Below are 14,644 nucleotides of genomic sequence, written 5' to 3'. Positions count from 1 at the left end.
GGAGTGTAACCAAACTTCTGAAGAAGAGGTTTTTCTTTTTGTTTACATAAACCAGCCAAGTGGCTTTCCCTTGTTACAAACATGATCAACTTCTCTCCACTTCTAAAGGAATGAGAACCAGACGGGTTCTACACAGGGAAACCAATCTCTCTCAGGTCAAGGGGAAAACTAGCACCATGCTCTTTACACAGTTCTACAAGTTCCTTCGAAGTCCCATCAGTACATGCCTGCAAGGTTCATGCCAGATCGAAATGATAATGGTTTGCTCCCAGAGTTAATAACTGTAGCACTAGTAACAATCATGTCTCCAGCACCTACATTCCCTAATCTGGATTTAATCCCGGAAATACGTCAAGGCAAATTCCATTTGTAAATCAGAAGCTAACACTGGAGAATCTAATGCACCTCAACAAAAAAAAAACATCACCCACAAGCTTAAATGCCAAACCTAGCCCTGCTATAAACCACAGAGAATATAATCCCAGAGGAGTGATAAACTCACACTTCCTCTTCAACTATGCATCAGTTCATTGAGGATTGTACTCACCCTTCTATTAACACATTTTGAATGGAGGCAGGGTTGGTGACTTTGCTGAAGTCGACTATCTTGTGTAAGGGCCACAGTCCCTTGTCCACAGGACTACCCATAGGGCTACTGCAGAGTAATAACATTCTTTCATTAAAACCTTCCAACACGGTCCATACCTCACTGCTGTTAGAAACGACTTGCTGCATTTGCTCAACTCAGGATCCAGTTTGATGCGATCTGACAACGTGACTGACATCAGAATTCTTAAAAACTCAGCAACAGTGCACAGACTGCTTGGTGTTGCAGATCGTTGTTTTTTGAAAATTTACTTACAGGACATAGGCGTCACTGACTTGGCCAGTATTTATTGCCCATCTCTACTCCAGAGGGTTCAGGTGACTGAATTTCTACCGTCCTGCTGCCCAGTTTCTGTAGCCTTTCCTCCTAACTCAGTTTGCCCACGCTAGCTCTCAGCATGCAGTCACCTTCCCCAAGGTTAGGGGGTCTGTGGTGCCTATTATTGTAGGCTGTACCTGAAGAGAAGCCAGAGCAGCATTCACTGACCTGCTTCATTTCTGATTGCACCCTCTATCCTTAAAGCTCAAGATCCTATGTGTCCCCTTTACTACTGCTGCACAAAGGAAGGTGGACTTAGACACCATGACCTCCATCATTGGGAAGGTAAGGATGCAGGTCCCCAATCCACTCCAGTTAGAACAGGGGTCAAACCCAGTTAGCACTAATTGGATCTACAATAGTCACCCAGCTGCACTATGAGAGTGATCAGGAATCTTTCCTGCCATTGTCATGTATTGGAGGGATTTACATGTTGATGCTCAACCTGTTTGGCCACATCAGGAGCTCACCTTTGGTGGTTGTCAACTCCTTGAGTAGGACTTGGACCCAGAGCTTCTTGCTCAGAGGCAGGGACACTACCCACTGCACAAGACCTCCTACTGTTACCATACATTGATGAATCAATCACTGATGTCTTTTGGTACAATGTCTTCAAACCTCTCGTGTCATGTCCTGTAAATCAATAAGTTACTCCATGACCTAACTACGAATGTACGTTAAACATCAGTCACTCATCATCAACTCTGCTCTACCCTGATCTTTTGATCAGCTGGATCCTGGTAGGAGGATCTCCCAGAGTGGGATCATTTGTAAAAAAAAAATGCAAAGAGGTAACTTTTAAACCTTTCAGCTCAGATCAGCCTTCCTGCTCAAGTGGATGTTAACAATTCCATGGCATTTTGAAAAATACCTTCCATTCTCCTTTAGTGCCATTGGAGACTGTTAACTGTACGCCCATCCGCTTCATGAAATGAGATCATACTGAGGAAGACCTGCCTACTGTATTGGCCTGTCTAACATCACTGATCTTCAAAGCAACTCATTCTTTGAGGTGCTTCCAGATGTTAAGGCAAAGGACCATTCTCTAGATTCTGTTTGCAATCAAGAGCTGGACTCTAGGTTCTGAAAATGTCCTAGCAAATTGGAAAACCACCAATGCAACACCATTATCCAAGAAAGGAGAGAAACGCATAGGAAAGTTAACCTGACCTATCTCAATGTTAGAAGCTACTATAAAATACAGAGTAGCAGGACATTTTGAACATCATAATACAGTAATACTGAATCAACGTTGTTTTAAAAAAGGGAACAGGAGTTGTTGGAAAAATGCTCATCAGGACTGGCAGCATCTGTAGAGAGAAAGCAGAGTCAGCATTTCTCATCCCACCAGTTCTGAAGAAGGGTCACTGGACTAATTTGGATTTCTCTCTGCAAATACTGCCAGACCTGCTGCGTTTTCCAACAATTTCTACTTTCGTTTCTTATTTCCAATATCTGCAGTTCTTTCAGATTTTTGTCTGTGAAAGGGAACTTATTTTTGACAAATTTATTTGACAATGTAACAATGCAGGGTGGTTAAAACAGGAACCAGTGCAAGACGTAAATGTGGATTTCCAAAAGGCATGTGATAAGGTGCCACATCAAAAACGCCATGAGATGAGGAAGCAGTGGCATTGTAGTCACATCACTGAACGTCAGGCTAATACACTGGGGACATGGGTTTAAATGCCATAGCGAAATCTGAATTCAATAAAAATATATGGAATAAGAAGCTAGTCTAACAGCCACCATGAAACTTGTCATTAAAAATTCATCTGGTTTACTGGCATCCTTGAGGGAAAGAAATCTGTTATCTCCACTTGGTCTGGTCTATATGTGTCTTGAGACAGACAGCAATGTGGTAGATTCTTAACTGCCCTCTGAAATGGCCCCTACTCAGTTCAAGGGGAAATTACTGTCAAACAATAATTACTGGCCCAGCCAATGATGCCCACATCACATGAACCAATTAGAAAGTCCATGTTGTTAGGGGTTACATTATTATGGTTTGAGGATTGGCTAACCAATAGGGTTGGGATAAATGGGTCATTCTTAGGTTAGTGAGCTGCAACTCAGGGAGAGACACAGGGATCAGTGCTGGGGCCTTGGCTATTTACCATTGATAGGAATGATGCAAATGAAGGGATAGTCGGTCAGTAGCCAAGCCTGATGATACAACTTCCAGCCTCATCTATTTTTGTGAGGAGGATACAAAGAGTCTGCAAAAGGTATGCAGATAGTGAAAGACTGAGAAAGAAAATCATGCCTCCGTTTTCGTCCATTCGTGTTCACATGCTCGATTATTTCTATACTTATACTACTATTTCAAACATATTTCAAATTTCAACGTTGCAGTTGTTGGTGAACTGTAAGGCCCCATAAATAGAAACAGGCTAAATGACAAAAAAAACCACAAGTTGTTGGAAAAGCTCAGAAGGTCTGGCCGCATCTGTGAAGTGAAATCAGAGTTAACGTTTCATATCTAGTGACCCTCCTTCAGGACACTCCCTCAGTTAACTCTGATTTCTCTCCACAGATACTGCCAGACCTGCTAAGATTTGCCAGCAATTTCTATTTTCATTTCAGATTTCCAGTGTCCGCAGTGCTTTCGTTTTTTTTTTGTTAAAATATAAAAGATAATCGGTTTAAGGTGATGTTGGTTGGGGGACAAAGTCTGGGCCACATCAAAAATAACCACATCACCCTCCTCAAGCTTCTCCAAATAAAAATAAAGAGACAGCTCGGGGATTTTGTTAACATCCAGCTGAAAGGGCAGACATAAAACGTCTGAGCTGACAAGCATCAGGACAGAAGCAGACTGGAAGATGCTTTGCATTACTTCGAGTATCCCAGCTGCTTGCATGTTACTTCTGAGAGGCTGGGTCGCCAGTTGTCATAACAGATGCTCTTCCATTGCTGGGTTTCTGAATCCCTCACTTGCAGAATGGATTTAGATCCATAGATTCGCACTGGAGGGAAAAGAACGAACACAGTTTGTCACAGCTCTATTGAACATACAGCAATCTTGAGAAACACAGACAACACCAGCTGGCTCTTCGTTTACCTGGGAAAGGGTCTCGGAATGTGACGTTCATCACACACTCACGCTCATCTTCACCTTCAGAACAATCCAAGATTCCGTTGCATTGGGAATCACGAGGGATGAACTTAAAAGTTTTGGAGCAGAAGTAATAATATTCATTGATGGCAACCTTCACTACAAAAAAAAGGGAGAGAATGGCACTGGTCACACATCAGTCAGCTGCCTCTTGGTTGTACTGAAGCTGCTGGTAAGACAACTCAAGGCTCCAGGGCAGCTTTGCCTACACAGTTAAAAATCACACAACATCAGGTTGTCGTCCAATAGGTTTAATTGGAAGCACTAGCTTTCGGAGCGCTGCTCCTTCATCAGGTGGTTGTGGAATATGAGATTGTAAACACAGAAGATATAGCAAAAGTGTCTTACAATTAAACCTATTGGACTATCACCTGGTGTTGTGTAGTTTTTAACATTGTACACCCCAGTCCAACACAGACATCTCCAAATCATTTTGCCTAACACAGCAGACTCGCAACAAAGATAACATCCCCATATCTTGCCTAAGCAATGATTCCTTACTGTGAACCTAAATAGTGAGCTCCGATGGGACACGTAAACAATGGGAAACTTTCCAGAGGATTCCCAGATTGGGAAGTATCCGAGTTGAGCTCAGTGTCAGTGAGATGATCAGAGCAACACGAGAAACAGATTCAGCACCTCTAGACTTGGGGTGGGGGTTTAAGGTTAGCCAAGATCCCTTTGTCCAGTGCTGCCCAATGATTACAAACAGGCACAAAAACACAGGAACTGAAACAAATCATTTCCCCTGGATATGGGAGAACTTTCCTGCGGGCAAAGTTCTGACCCTTGTTTTAGCATGTTTCAGACAAACAGCAGTGACAAATGGGACTGATTTTCTAAACACTTTGATTAAGCCCTCAGGACTGAACACATCAGCACGTCACACCGTCATAAGCAGCAAACGTGCAAGAAAGTTACAATAGCGCCTGGCTCAGTTTCCAAAAACATCTTCTCACGCAGGGGAACGGAAATCTGTCCCCTCTGAGCTGGTGGGTCAACCGAAGAGTTCAAAAGTTATTTGGTGGGAAAAGGAATGGAGATGCAGATCAATTGTTATCTAAATAAATGGTGGAACAGGCTGCAAGGGATGAATGGCCTCCCACTACCCCTATGACTTGGCGACAGCAACCATGACAGCTATCCTCAATATCCCCTGGCTGGTGTCGAGGGCTGGTTAAAGTTGGTTAAAACCCACTAGTGGCGCCAATCCTGATCACTGACTGGGAAATGCGCCGAGTGTCAGTGAGGCAATAGGCCTGGATTAGATCAGGCTCTGTGCTGCCTCACTTGGCCAATAATCCTGGCTGTGGGCAAAATCAGAGGATCACAAACCAGCAATTGAAATAGCAAACTGCAGAAAATAAAAGGGCATGACGAGGAGGAGCATTTAATAACATTTTGAACGAGGAAGGGAACTTACCAAAATAAATGGCAACCACAAGAATTGCAATGACAGTAATGACCGAGAGTACAGTTATAATGGTCTTCCGCTTAGACATTTTGCATCTGCATGGAAATCTGGTAGATATTTCTAGAGATTGGAAAATATGTATTTATTAGTATGTGGACATTAAATTATCCCAACACCTACTGGCTATGAAGGAGGATGCTGTTTGGGTAAATTGGGTACAAATTATTTACAAGTTTGTGGAAACATGCAGGGAATTAAAATGTTCAAATGCTTTAAAGGAGGGAAAGTTATTGTGGATTTGTCCCATCCCAGGAAGAGGAGAGTTTAGGAGAGGAGCCAAAATTCCTACAGGATCTCCAAGAGCAGGAGGAGGAGAGCTGCACAGATCCAGAAAGGAATTTGAGATGAAAGACAAAAATGCATTCAGATAGTGCCTAATACAACCTCAGGATGTCCCGAACTGCTTTCCAGCCAATTAAAGGCTTTTAAAAAAAAAATAGTCACTGTTGAAAGGCAGGAACCTAGCAACCAACTTGCACACACAAAGTTCTCACATGCAGGAATATACTAATGACTAGACCATCCCTTTCAGTGATATTACTTAGGAAACAAACATTAGCCAGGCCACCAAGTGACACCAATAATTTCTTACATCTACCCAAGATGGCAAACAGACCCTTGGAATTTTTTCATCTCATCTCAAAGACTGTACACTTAGTGGGGTACTGTGATTCTCAACTAAGATTTCATCAAGGCTCTGAATTAGGACTTGAACTCACAACATGCTGAGTCAGACAGGAGTCCTATGACTGACAGGAGAGATTATAGATCCTGGCATGCTCACATGATGTGAAAATGACTCATTTATGTCTCCAGCAAGTCTCTTAACTCTTCTTGTGACGGTCTCATTTTATAAAACGAAAAACAATTATTAGGGTGTCAGATTTAGGGCTGAACCAAAATCTTCCAAGTGGAATGCTGAGCATCAACGTCACACATTCCTGGGATATCGTTAGTAGATGTCTAATTGCAACAATAGTCACACTCTCCTGCTGTTTGGTAAAGGAATGATATTACCCTCTACCCATTTACTTCTCTGAAATGTTTCTCCCCTCCGACCAATAAAAACACATCTGGGTTCCAGTCTCTCTGATACCATTCAAAATGCAAATTTATTTTTACGCTGATTGTCTAATCAGCTATAATTACATCTTCACAAATCATTAACTATAGCAATGCAGAAAAGGTCATTAAAACAAACAAGTACTGGGGCTTATTTCTGGAAGGAAGAAATTTAAAGCAGACAAGTTACGCTAAATTTGTCTGAACCTTGGTTAGATCATTCTTAGAATAGCCAAACAGAAATATCTTTAAATAGAAATAGTGTAAAGAATATGGAGCTCATCAAGTGAAGTAACTGAGGGAAATTAGCCACATCTCAGAAAAGCTGGTTAACCACAAGAAGAAAATTGTGGATATGTTGATGAGGGGAAATAAGGATGGCATGGAAAGGATGGCATGGTGGGCTCAGTGGTTCGCACTGCTGCCTTCAATTCCCGTCTTGGGCAACTGTCTGTGTGGACTTTGCACATTTTCCCTGTTTCTGCGTGCGTTTCCTTCAGGTTTCCTCCCACAATCCAAAAGATGTGCAAGTTATGTGAATTGGCCATGCTAAATTACCCACAGTATTAGGTGCATTAGTCAGAGGGAAATGGGTCTGAGTGGGTTAGTCTTTGGTGCAGACTTGTTGGGCCAAATGGCCTGTTTCCACACTGTAGGGTATCACGCTATCAGCAGGGGTCCATGGAGCAGAATAGGGGTGACGTGGTGGTAATCTCACTAAATTAGAAACCCACAGGCCCCATCTAACACACCAGAGACATAGGTTCAAATCTCATCATGCAAACTGGCATAAATGAAAATACTAAATTTGGAGTTAAAATTTAGTTTAAATGGTAATGGTCTGTCGACTGACGCAATCAAAAAATGTCTGGTTCACACCTGCCCTTTCGGGAAGGAAATCTGCCATTTTAACTCAATCTGGCCTGTAACTGACTCCAGATCAACAGTAATATGCTTGGCTCTGGAATGACCCAGCAAGCTTTTCAGTTCAAGGGCAATCAGGAATGGGCAACATAGGTTAGCCTTGCCTGTGTGATCCTCATCTCATGAAAGAATAAGTTTTTTTAAAAAAGGCCATTTTTGCCACAAATCGAAACACCCGGTTATTTGGGCATGTCCTGCCTTCCCTCCACATCCCAGCAGTAATGCGTTCCCCATTCCCCACTCCTTTCTCTTCTGATCCAATTCCCAATGAGCAACCTTTCGACATCAGTTCAGCCTCAACTCCTTTATCAAAGCCAAAGCAAGAGCCCAAAGAATAAAGTCAACAGCTTCCCTCAAGAAGGGTAAAGCAAAATGGGTTTCAGGCCCCAACATGCCACCCATTAGCCCACAGGATCATAACATGAAGAGTTCGATTTTAAACCTGGATCCATTGGAATGGTTGGACTCGAAGGTTTGAGGCTAACAGACTCATCCGTCTCTTCCCTTGACGTCACACTCTCCCGTACCTGAAAAAAGGTATTCAAGAAGGACACAGTCAAAATGCTTTCTGGTGTCAAGAGTTGAAGATGATAAAAGGAAATCTGGGTGCAACAATGCCCTTGAGTTGAAGGAGTGCACTTATGCTACCACCATAATAGGAAGATCCTGGTGCCACGTAGTTACTAAATCTCCATCAGGCTGGTGGTGGAAGGTATATAATGGGCTCACGTTGGGTCACAGTCCCACAGCAGTTATTCTCCTCGCTATCCCAGAGGTTCAGAGACAATTGCTGCGCCAGCGATCAGTGGCGCAGTCAACATGTCCACAAACCAAAGCTTACTAGCCCCCAAAATCGGATGGGCAGAATGGCCCTGCAATTAACAAAACAGATTTCAACACAGATCAAAGCAAGATGGTGCATTTTGGTGAGCAAGCATAAGGAGGTCACATACTGCTGGGAAAACAAGTCTAAGTACTGTAGACAAGCAAACAGACTTCCCAACATAGATAGGCAAACCACAAAGTAGCAACACAGCTGTAAAATAAAACCCGTGTAAAAGCAAACGAACTAAAGGGATATAATTGAAAAGCAAAGTTACAGTAAACTTGTACATTGCAAAATAATTCGACAGATCACATGGAGTTCTTGTCTCCATATTATTTTAAAAAAAGGGATAGAGAGACACCAGACAAAATGCAATAAACAATTTACAAGTTTGCTACCAGATGCAAGCAGCTATAACATGGAAGTCCGAACAAGATGCGACTCTATTCTCCAGAAAAGAGAGAAGGCTAAGGGCTTCCCTATTACCATCTTGAGAACTCCAAAATGGTTTGAGAGGGCAGAGGACGAAGAGGTTTTTGTTGTGCGGTAAATGAAAGCTGCAACCAGAAATGTAAAGTCAGTAAAGTTCAGTCGGCTGGACGGCTGATTTGCAGAAGAAAAGGATACCAACACCATGCACTCAGCTCCCATATCAGCTGAGGTTACTATGAAAGACTCTCTTTCTCAATCTATCGCCTCACCGGAGGTACGTTGAGCCTCAGGTTAAACCAACACCACTCATTTCTCTCTCTCTCTCTAATGGTCTAGGAAGACTATGGCTACTTTATCTTCTTAAATGCTATGAGGAATCCAATAGAAACTCCTTTGACCAGAACATAAGGTGGTGGAACTCACAGATTGTTCAATACAATAGCAGTGCTGCCTTTAAGATGACGTGTAGTAAACATGAAAGAGAATGGAATGTAGAGCAGGTGAGACAAAGCTGATGTGGAGCACAAACACTGGGATGGACCAGCAATGTCACTAGGTCCATTTCAGTCTGAACATACTATGTATTTCACAAATTTCAAACAAGTGAACAGACAGCCAGGCTTTGTGTATGATTCCTGTGTGTATGAGGGTGTCTGGTGGTCTCCACAGCTTGAACTTTCCGCACACAGCATTGACAAGTTCAGTAATGACTCTTTTGCTCAGAGGCTGCCATCTACTCTAATAATGCCTCCTGTGGGCTGGATCATTGACAATACACAGTGTGAGGGTCTTGGTATGGCCAGAAAATCTCAAGAGGATCAGCAGTCCAAATCCCACAATAACCTGATCCTATAAATCTGGTCATTTGTAGACTGGCATCAGAAATAAAGTGACTGTGGAATCTGTTTGAGTGTTGTAAAAAAAAAGTCACTGGTCCTTCAGCCCAAAACAGCTTTCCTTCATAAGGGAAGAAAATTGCTGGAGGAACTCAGTAGGTCTGGCAGCTGTGGAGAAAGAAACCGAGTTAGTGTTTAGAATCACAACTTTTAGGGCGGCACGGTGGCACAGTGGTTAGCACTGCTGCTTCACAGCGCCAGAGACCTGGGTTCAATTCCCGCCTCAGGCGACTGTCTGTGTGGAATTTGCACATTCTCCCAGTGTCTGCGTGGGTTTCCTCCCACAGTCCAAAAATGTGCAGGTTAGGTGAACTGGCCAAGCTAAATTGCCCGTAGTGTTAGGTGAAGGGGTAAATGTAGGAGAATGGGTCTGGGTGGGTTACGCTTCGGCGGGTCGGTGTGGACTTGTTGGGCCGAAGGGCCTGTTTCCACATTGTAAGTAATCTAATCTTCAAATGCCATCCGCCCAGCTGAGTTGCCTTAGCACTTTCTCCTTTTATTTCTGATTTCCAGCATCTGCAGTATTTTGCTTTGATTGGAGAACTTTACTCAATCCTCCATGTAATTCTAATTCCACCCAATCTGCTCAAGTCACAGCGTCTTTTGAAATGGAGAAACCTGCTAATCCTACCTGTACAGGACAACTGAGAAGAGAGATTATACAACTCCGCCCCCAACAATTATTGTATCATGGCTCTGAAGGAGGGTGACTGGTCACAAAATGTTAACGCTGCTTTCTCTCCACCAGACCCGCTGAGATTTTCCAGCTATTTCTGTTTTCATTTCACATTTCCAGCTCTTCAGTTTTTTAAATTATTGCACCTTCTCCGCCTCCCAGCTTCACGAGGCTAAAAATCATTGATTCTTACTTGCTGGGGAATAGCCAATGGAAGGTTAGGATTGAGACATCAATGAAAACTTCATCTGGATCAAATTTGTTCAATCCTCCCTCATGTCAGTCTCTGGTAACACCAGTCCCTGGAGTCAGTGAGGATGGGGGTGGGGGACAAAGGAGCAAAAAGAAGAGAAATCTGACAGTAGCTTCAGGAAACCTCTCCAAGTAAAATATTGAGCCAATCCATGTCAGGGTTATCACAGAGACTCTTGGGTGGTTTTATCTCAGCCACAATCCCCTAGTTACACCAATCTCCTCCTTGCTTGACATCGACACGAGTTCCTGTTCCGTGTTTTCACTGATTAACCTGTTTGGAAATGCTATGACATATCTCTGGAGCAGACAGGACCTGAACTCAGGCTTCCTGGTCCTGGGGTAGGGGCGCGTGGACTGCAGCAGTTCAAGAAGGCAGCTCACCACCACTTTTTTCAAAGGCAACTAGGGACTGACAATAACTGCTGGCCTGGTGAGCCATGCCCACGGCCCATAGATGCATAAAAAAGCCCACTGCACGGTAAGGGAGTCTTTCACACAAGCTCCTATTGCATGTTGAAGAATTAAAAACAGTCAGACATTCAGCCGCTCAAATCTGTTCCAAAAGATCACGAGGAACAAGGTCTTTTCCCCAGGATATAGGAGTCCAAAGGTAGATGGCATAGATTTAAAGGTGGCAGGGGAAAGATTTAAAAGGGACCTACGGGCAACTTTTTCACACAGAGAGTGGTGTGTTTATGGAATGAGCTGCCAGAGAAAGTGGTGGAGGCTGGTACAATTACAGTATTAAAAAGGCATCTGGATGGGTATGTGAATAGGAAGGGTTTAGAGGGTTATGGGCCAAGTGCTGGCAAATGGGACTAGATTAATTTCAGATATCTGATCAGCATGGACGAGCTGGAGCAAAGGGTTTGTTTACATGCTATACAACCCTATGACTCTAATTAAATTACATCATAGCAGATCTGAATCATAACTCCATTTTCCTCACGCACATCCCACAAAAACGTATTCATTGCAATGTTGATAGTTTCAACTGAACTTCAGTCTGAGAGGTTTGCTTTCAGGACATGTTAAATTTCAAACCCTTTATATGAAGGAGTGCTACCCAGTGCCAGCCCTGAATGACTGGGTTATACTTTTCAGGTAATGATGCTCCTTGTTCTGAACTCCCTCTTGTCACCTCTACCAACAAATGGAAATATAGTTTCTCCCTATTTATCAATTCCTTTTAAGTATCTTCAACATCTTAATTAGATCCCCCTTTAACCTTTTATATTTCTATTTTTAACCAAAACTCAGAGGCAAGCATAAGTGTTAAGAAACATTTCCTCACTCTCAGAGATCAAGTAAATGTTGTTAAAAAACACAAGGATATGGTGGGAATAGAGAATACATGGGGCTGGTCACCCAGAGGACAGGGATTCAAATTTTTTTTAAGAATTTGAAATCAGTTTTACAAAAATCTGAAATCTAATAAAACAGATATCAGTAAGAGTGACTGGAAAGCTATTAAATAGTGATTAAGAATCCAAAGAGGAGAGGAAATTTGCTGCTGTTACGTAGTCAAATGTAACCCCACATTAACAGACTAATATTTAACTGCCTTGTTAGCTCAGTTGGCTAGATAGGTGGCCTACAATACAGAGTGATCCCAATAGAGTGGGCTTAATTCCCATGCCAACGGAGATCCCACTTTCTCAAACGCTCCCCTCCCCTGAGGAATAATGATCTTGCAGCTACTCCTGGGATTGCAGGCTTAGTTAAAGATTTATTACAGTTTTTATTTCAAATTATTACAGTTATTATAATGTACCATACATAACTAGGAAAGGTGTGGAGAGGTATGGCCCAGGTGGGACTAGTTTAGTTTGGGTTTATGTTCAGCATGGACTGTTTGGATTGTTTCCATCCTATATGACTCTATGATACTGGTTGAACCACCATCAGAGGTGTCTCTAATGTGGGTGACTACAGGCCTACGGTCCGGCAAGACCATCGCGGCATTACCGACCTATGCCGGGACGTGCCGGGACGGGTACATGTACGGCGACCCGGCCAGGGGTACACACACACACACACACACACACACACGTACGTACACACACGTACGTACACACACGTACGTACACACACGTACGTACACACACGTACGTACACACACGTACGTACACACACAAAAGAGTGTTGTTCTCATGCCTAGTCTCCACAACTGGTCCGAATGGAATGACTGCTGAATGGGTTGCCTTGGGTGAACCTTGCTCTGCATACCCACCCACAGTGCCATTGGGTCTTAAACCCATTTCTTGAACAAAACAACAGTGTAAACACAACTCACAATGAGCTACAATGACTTGTTTCTAAGCTGTGCAACTACTTCCACACTCCTTGGTTTACAGTAGACCTTACCTATTTCCATACACAATTCAAATCAAAACAAAGATAAAAAGATGAGGCTTTTACAACTGCTTTATCCAGAGAATGTGTCTTACTCCAGCAAGGTCTCAAATCTCCAGCATCTACATACTTTACTTGCTTCAAATTTTCTTTGTTCCAATCCTACTCTGGCACACACTCTTCCATGACATGGACGGCTGTATCTGTGCCATTTCCTGTTGTTGCTCCGAACTGGAAAATTTCATTGGCTTTACTTCTCAACTTCACATGGTCCATCTCCAACTCTTCCCTTCTACTCAACCTCTGTCTCCACTTCTGAGATTATTTACTAATATTCGCTATAAATCCTTGACTACACTCCCTAACATGCACTAACCGCAAGAATTGGTTGTATTCTCCCAGATCTCTCCAGCTCAGTCACATCTCTCATGTTGATGCAACCTCTCACAACAGTGTTTCGGAGATGTCTGCCTTTCTTCTCAGGACGACTGCCCCAATCATGACTGACAGGGCCCTTGATCAGATCTGCCCCATGTCACGGCACATTTGCTCTCACCTTTCCCCCTCGCTCCTAATCCAAGATAGGATTCTCCAAGCCCTCACCTTCCACCACAGTATTTAATTAATACCACTACTTCCAACATGCCCCCCACCTCCAACATGATTCCAATACCAAGAACCATCTTCCTGACTCCAACTCCTGTCAGCATTCCAGGGGGACACTTTCCTCCACAAATCCCTTGTCCATTTCTCAAGTTCTCTCAGTACTCTCACCCTTTCCTTGGCACTACACGGAGGTGCAACATCTGCCTGTTTTTTTTTTTTTAAAAATGGTCTCTCTCTGGTCACTGTCCAAAGACACAAACAGAGATATGCAGCACCTCTTCAACTTGGAATACAGTATTCCCACCCTCACAACACTGTCCCCTCTGAAACAAGGCAGCTGGCAGCTTGTTGGCTTTGTGGAACATCTCCTTCCATTCCAGGGGTGGGTCCCTGAGTTTTGTGTCACCTATTAATTTAATTCTGTGACCCGTACAGAGCTCCCCGCCCTAGGCCCACTGATTTATCCCGGTAAGGTTCGAGATAAGCTTGAAGAATAGCACCTTATCTTTTGATTAAGCACAACACAGCATTTCAGACAATAGCAATTTCAAGAATTTCAGATTGTAAATCTCTGCATCCATTTTGTTTCATTTCTCTTTGAGAGTTTCAGTTTCACTGTTTTATTTCAGATGAAAGTGCAGGGTGACAGGGACTGGATGGGATGCTCTTCGAATGGTCAATGGGCCAAATGGTTTGCTTCCACACTGCAGGGATTCTAGATGGGATGGGTTTGTAGTTTAACAAAACAAGTCATTTGCAAATGAGACAAGCACTGTGCTCCAGATTTATAAACTGGATTTAAAGTCTCCCCCAGCTGTTAAAGTGTAGACACAGGCTCTGGAATATGATTGCAGTGAAATTACCCTCTCAATGAAGGCATCTAGATGGGTACATGAATGATATGGGCTGGCTGCTGGCAGGTGGGACTAGATTGGGGTGGGATATCTGGTCAACAGGGACGAGTTGGACTGAAGGGTCTGTACATCTCTATGACTCTATGGTGAATAGTCAGTCAGAGGTGTGTTGTGGGGATAGGATTGAGGGCAAGGTGTTGTGTTCAAATCAGCCAGAGTTGAATGATGTTCCACTGTCTCT

General features: G+C 43.2%; 1 protein-coding gene across 3 annotated transcripts in view; it reads right to left on the bottom strand.

Moving 5' to 3' along the window:
* LOC122540598 (transmembrane protease serine 4-like) overlaps positions 1-14,644 on the bottom strand; it is a 57,866-nt gene that overhangs the window by 16,773 nt on the left and 26,449 nt on the right. For 2 of the 3 annotated variants that reach the window (XM_043676515.2, XM_043676514.2), the window contains exons 2-6: positions 7,946-8,030; positions 5,467-5,577; positions 3,990-4,142; positions 3,765-3,894; positions 548-655 (exon numbers count right to left, since the gene is read on the bottom strand). In XM_043676515.2, the coding sequence (XP_043532450.2) occupies positions 548-655; positions 3,765-3,894; positions 3,990-4,142; positions 5,467-5,577; positions 7,946-8,030 (587 nt within the window). The remainder of the gene's footprint in view (positions 1-547; positions 656-3,764; positions 3,895-3,989; positions 4,143-5,466; positions 5,578-7,945; positions 8,031-14,644) is intronic. The other variant, XM_087976340.1, reaches the window with a different exon arrangement.

The sequence above is a fragment of the Chiloscyllium plagiosum genome, unplaced genomic scaffold, assembly GCF_037043375.1.
Source record: "Chiloscyllium plagiosum isolate Xiang-an unplaced genomic scaffold, Cpla_swu_hap1 HiC_scaffold_29, whole genome shotgun sequence".
NCBI classification, from domain to species: Eukaryota; Metazoa; Chordata; class Chondrichthyes; order Orectolobiformes; family Hemiscylliidae; genus Chiloscyllium; species Chiloscyllium plagiosum.
The sequence above is the reverse complement of the archived record's forward strand: the minus strand, read 5'-3'. Positions and strand labels throughout refer to the sequence as shown.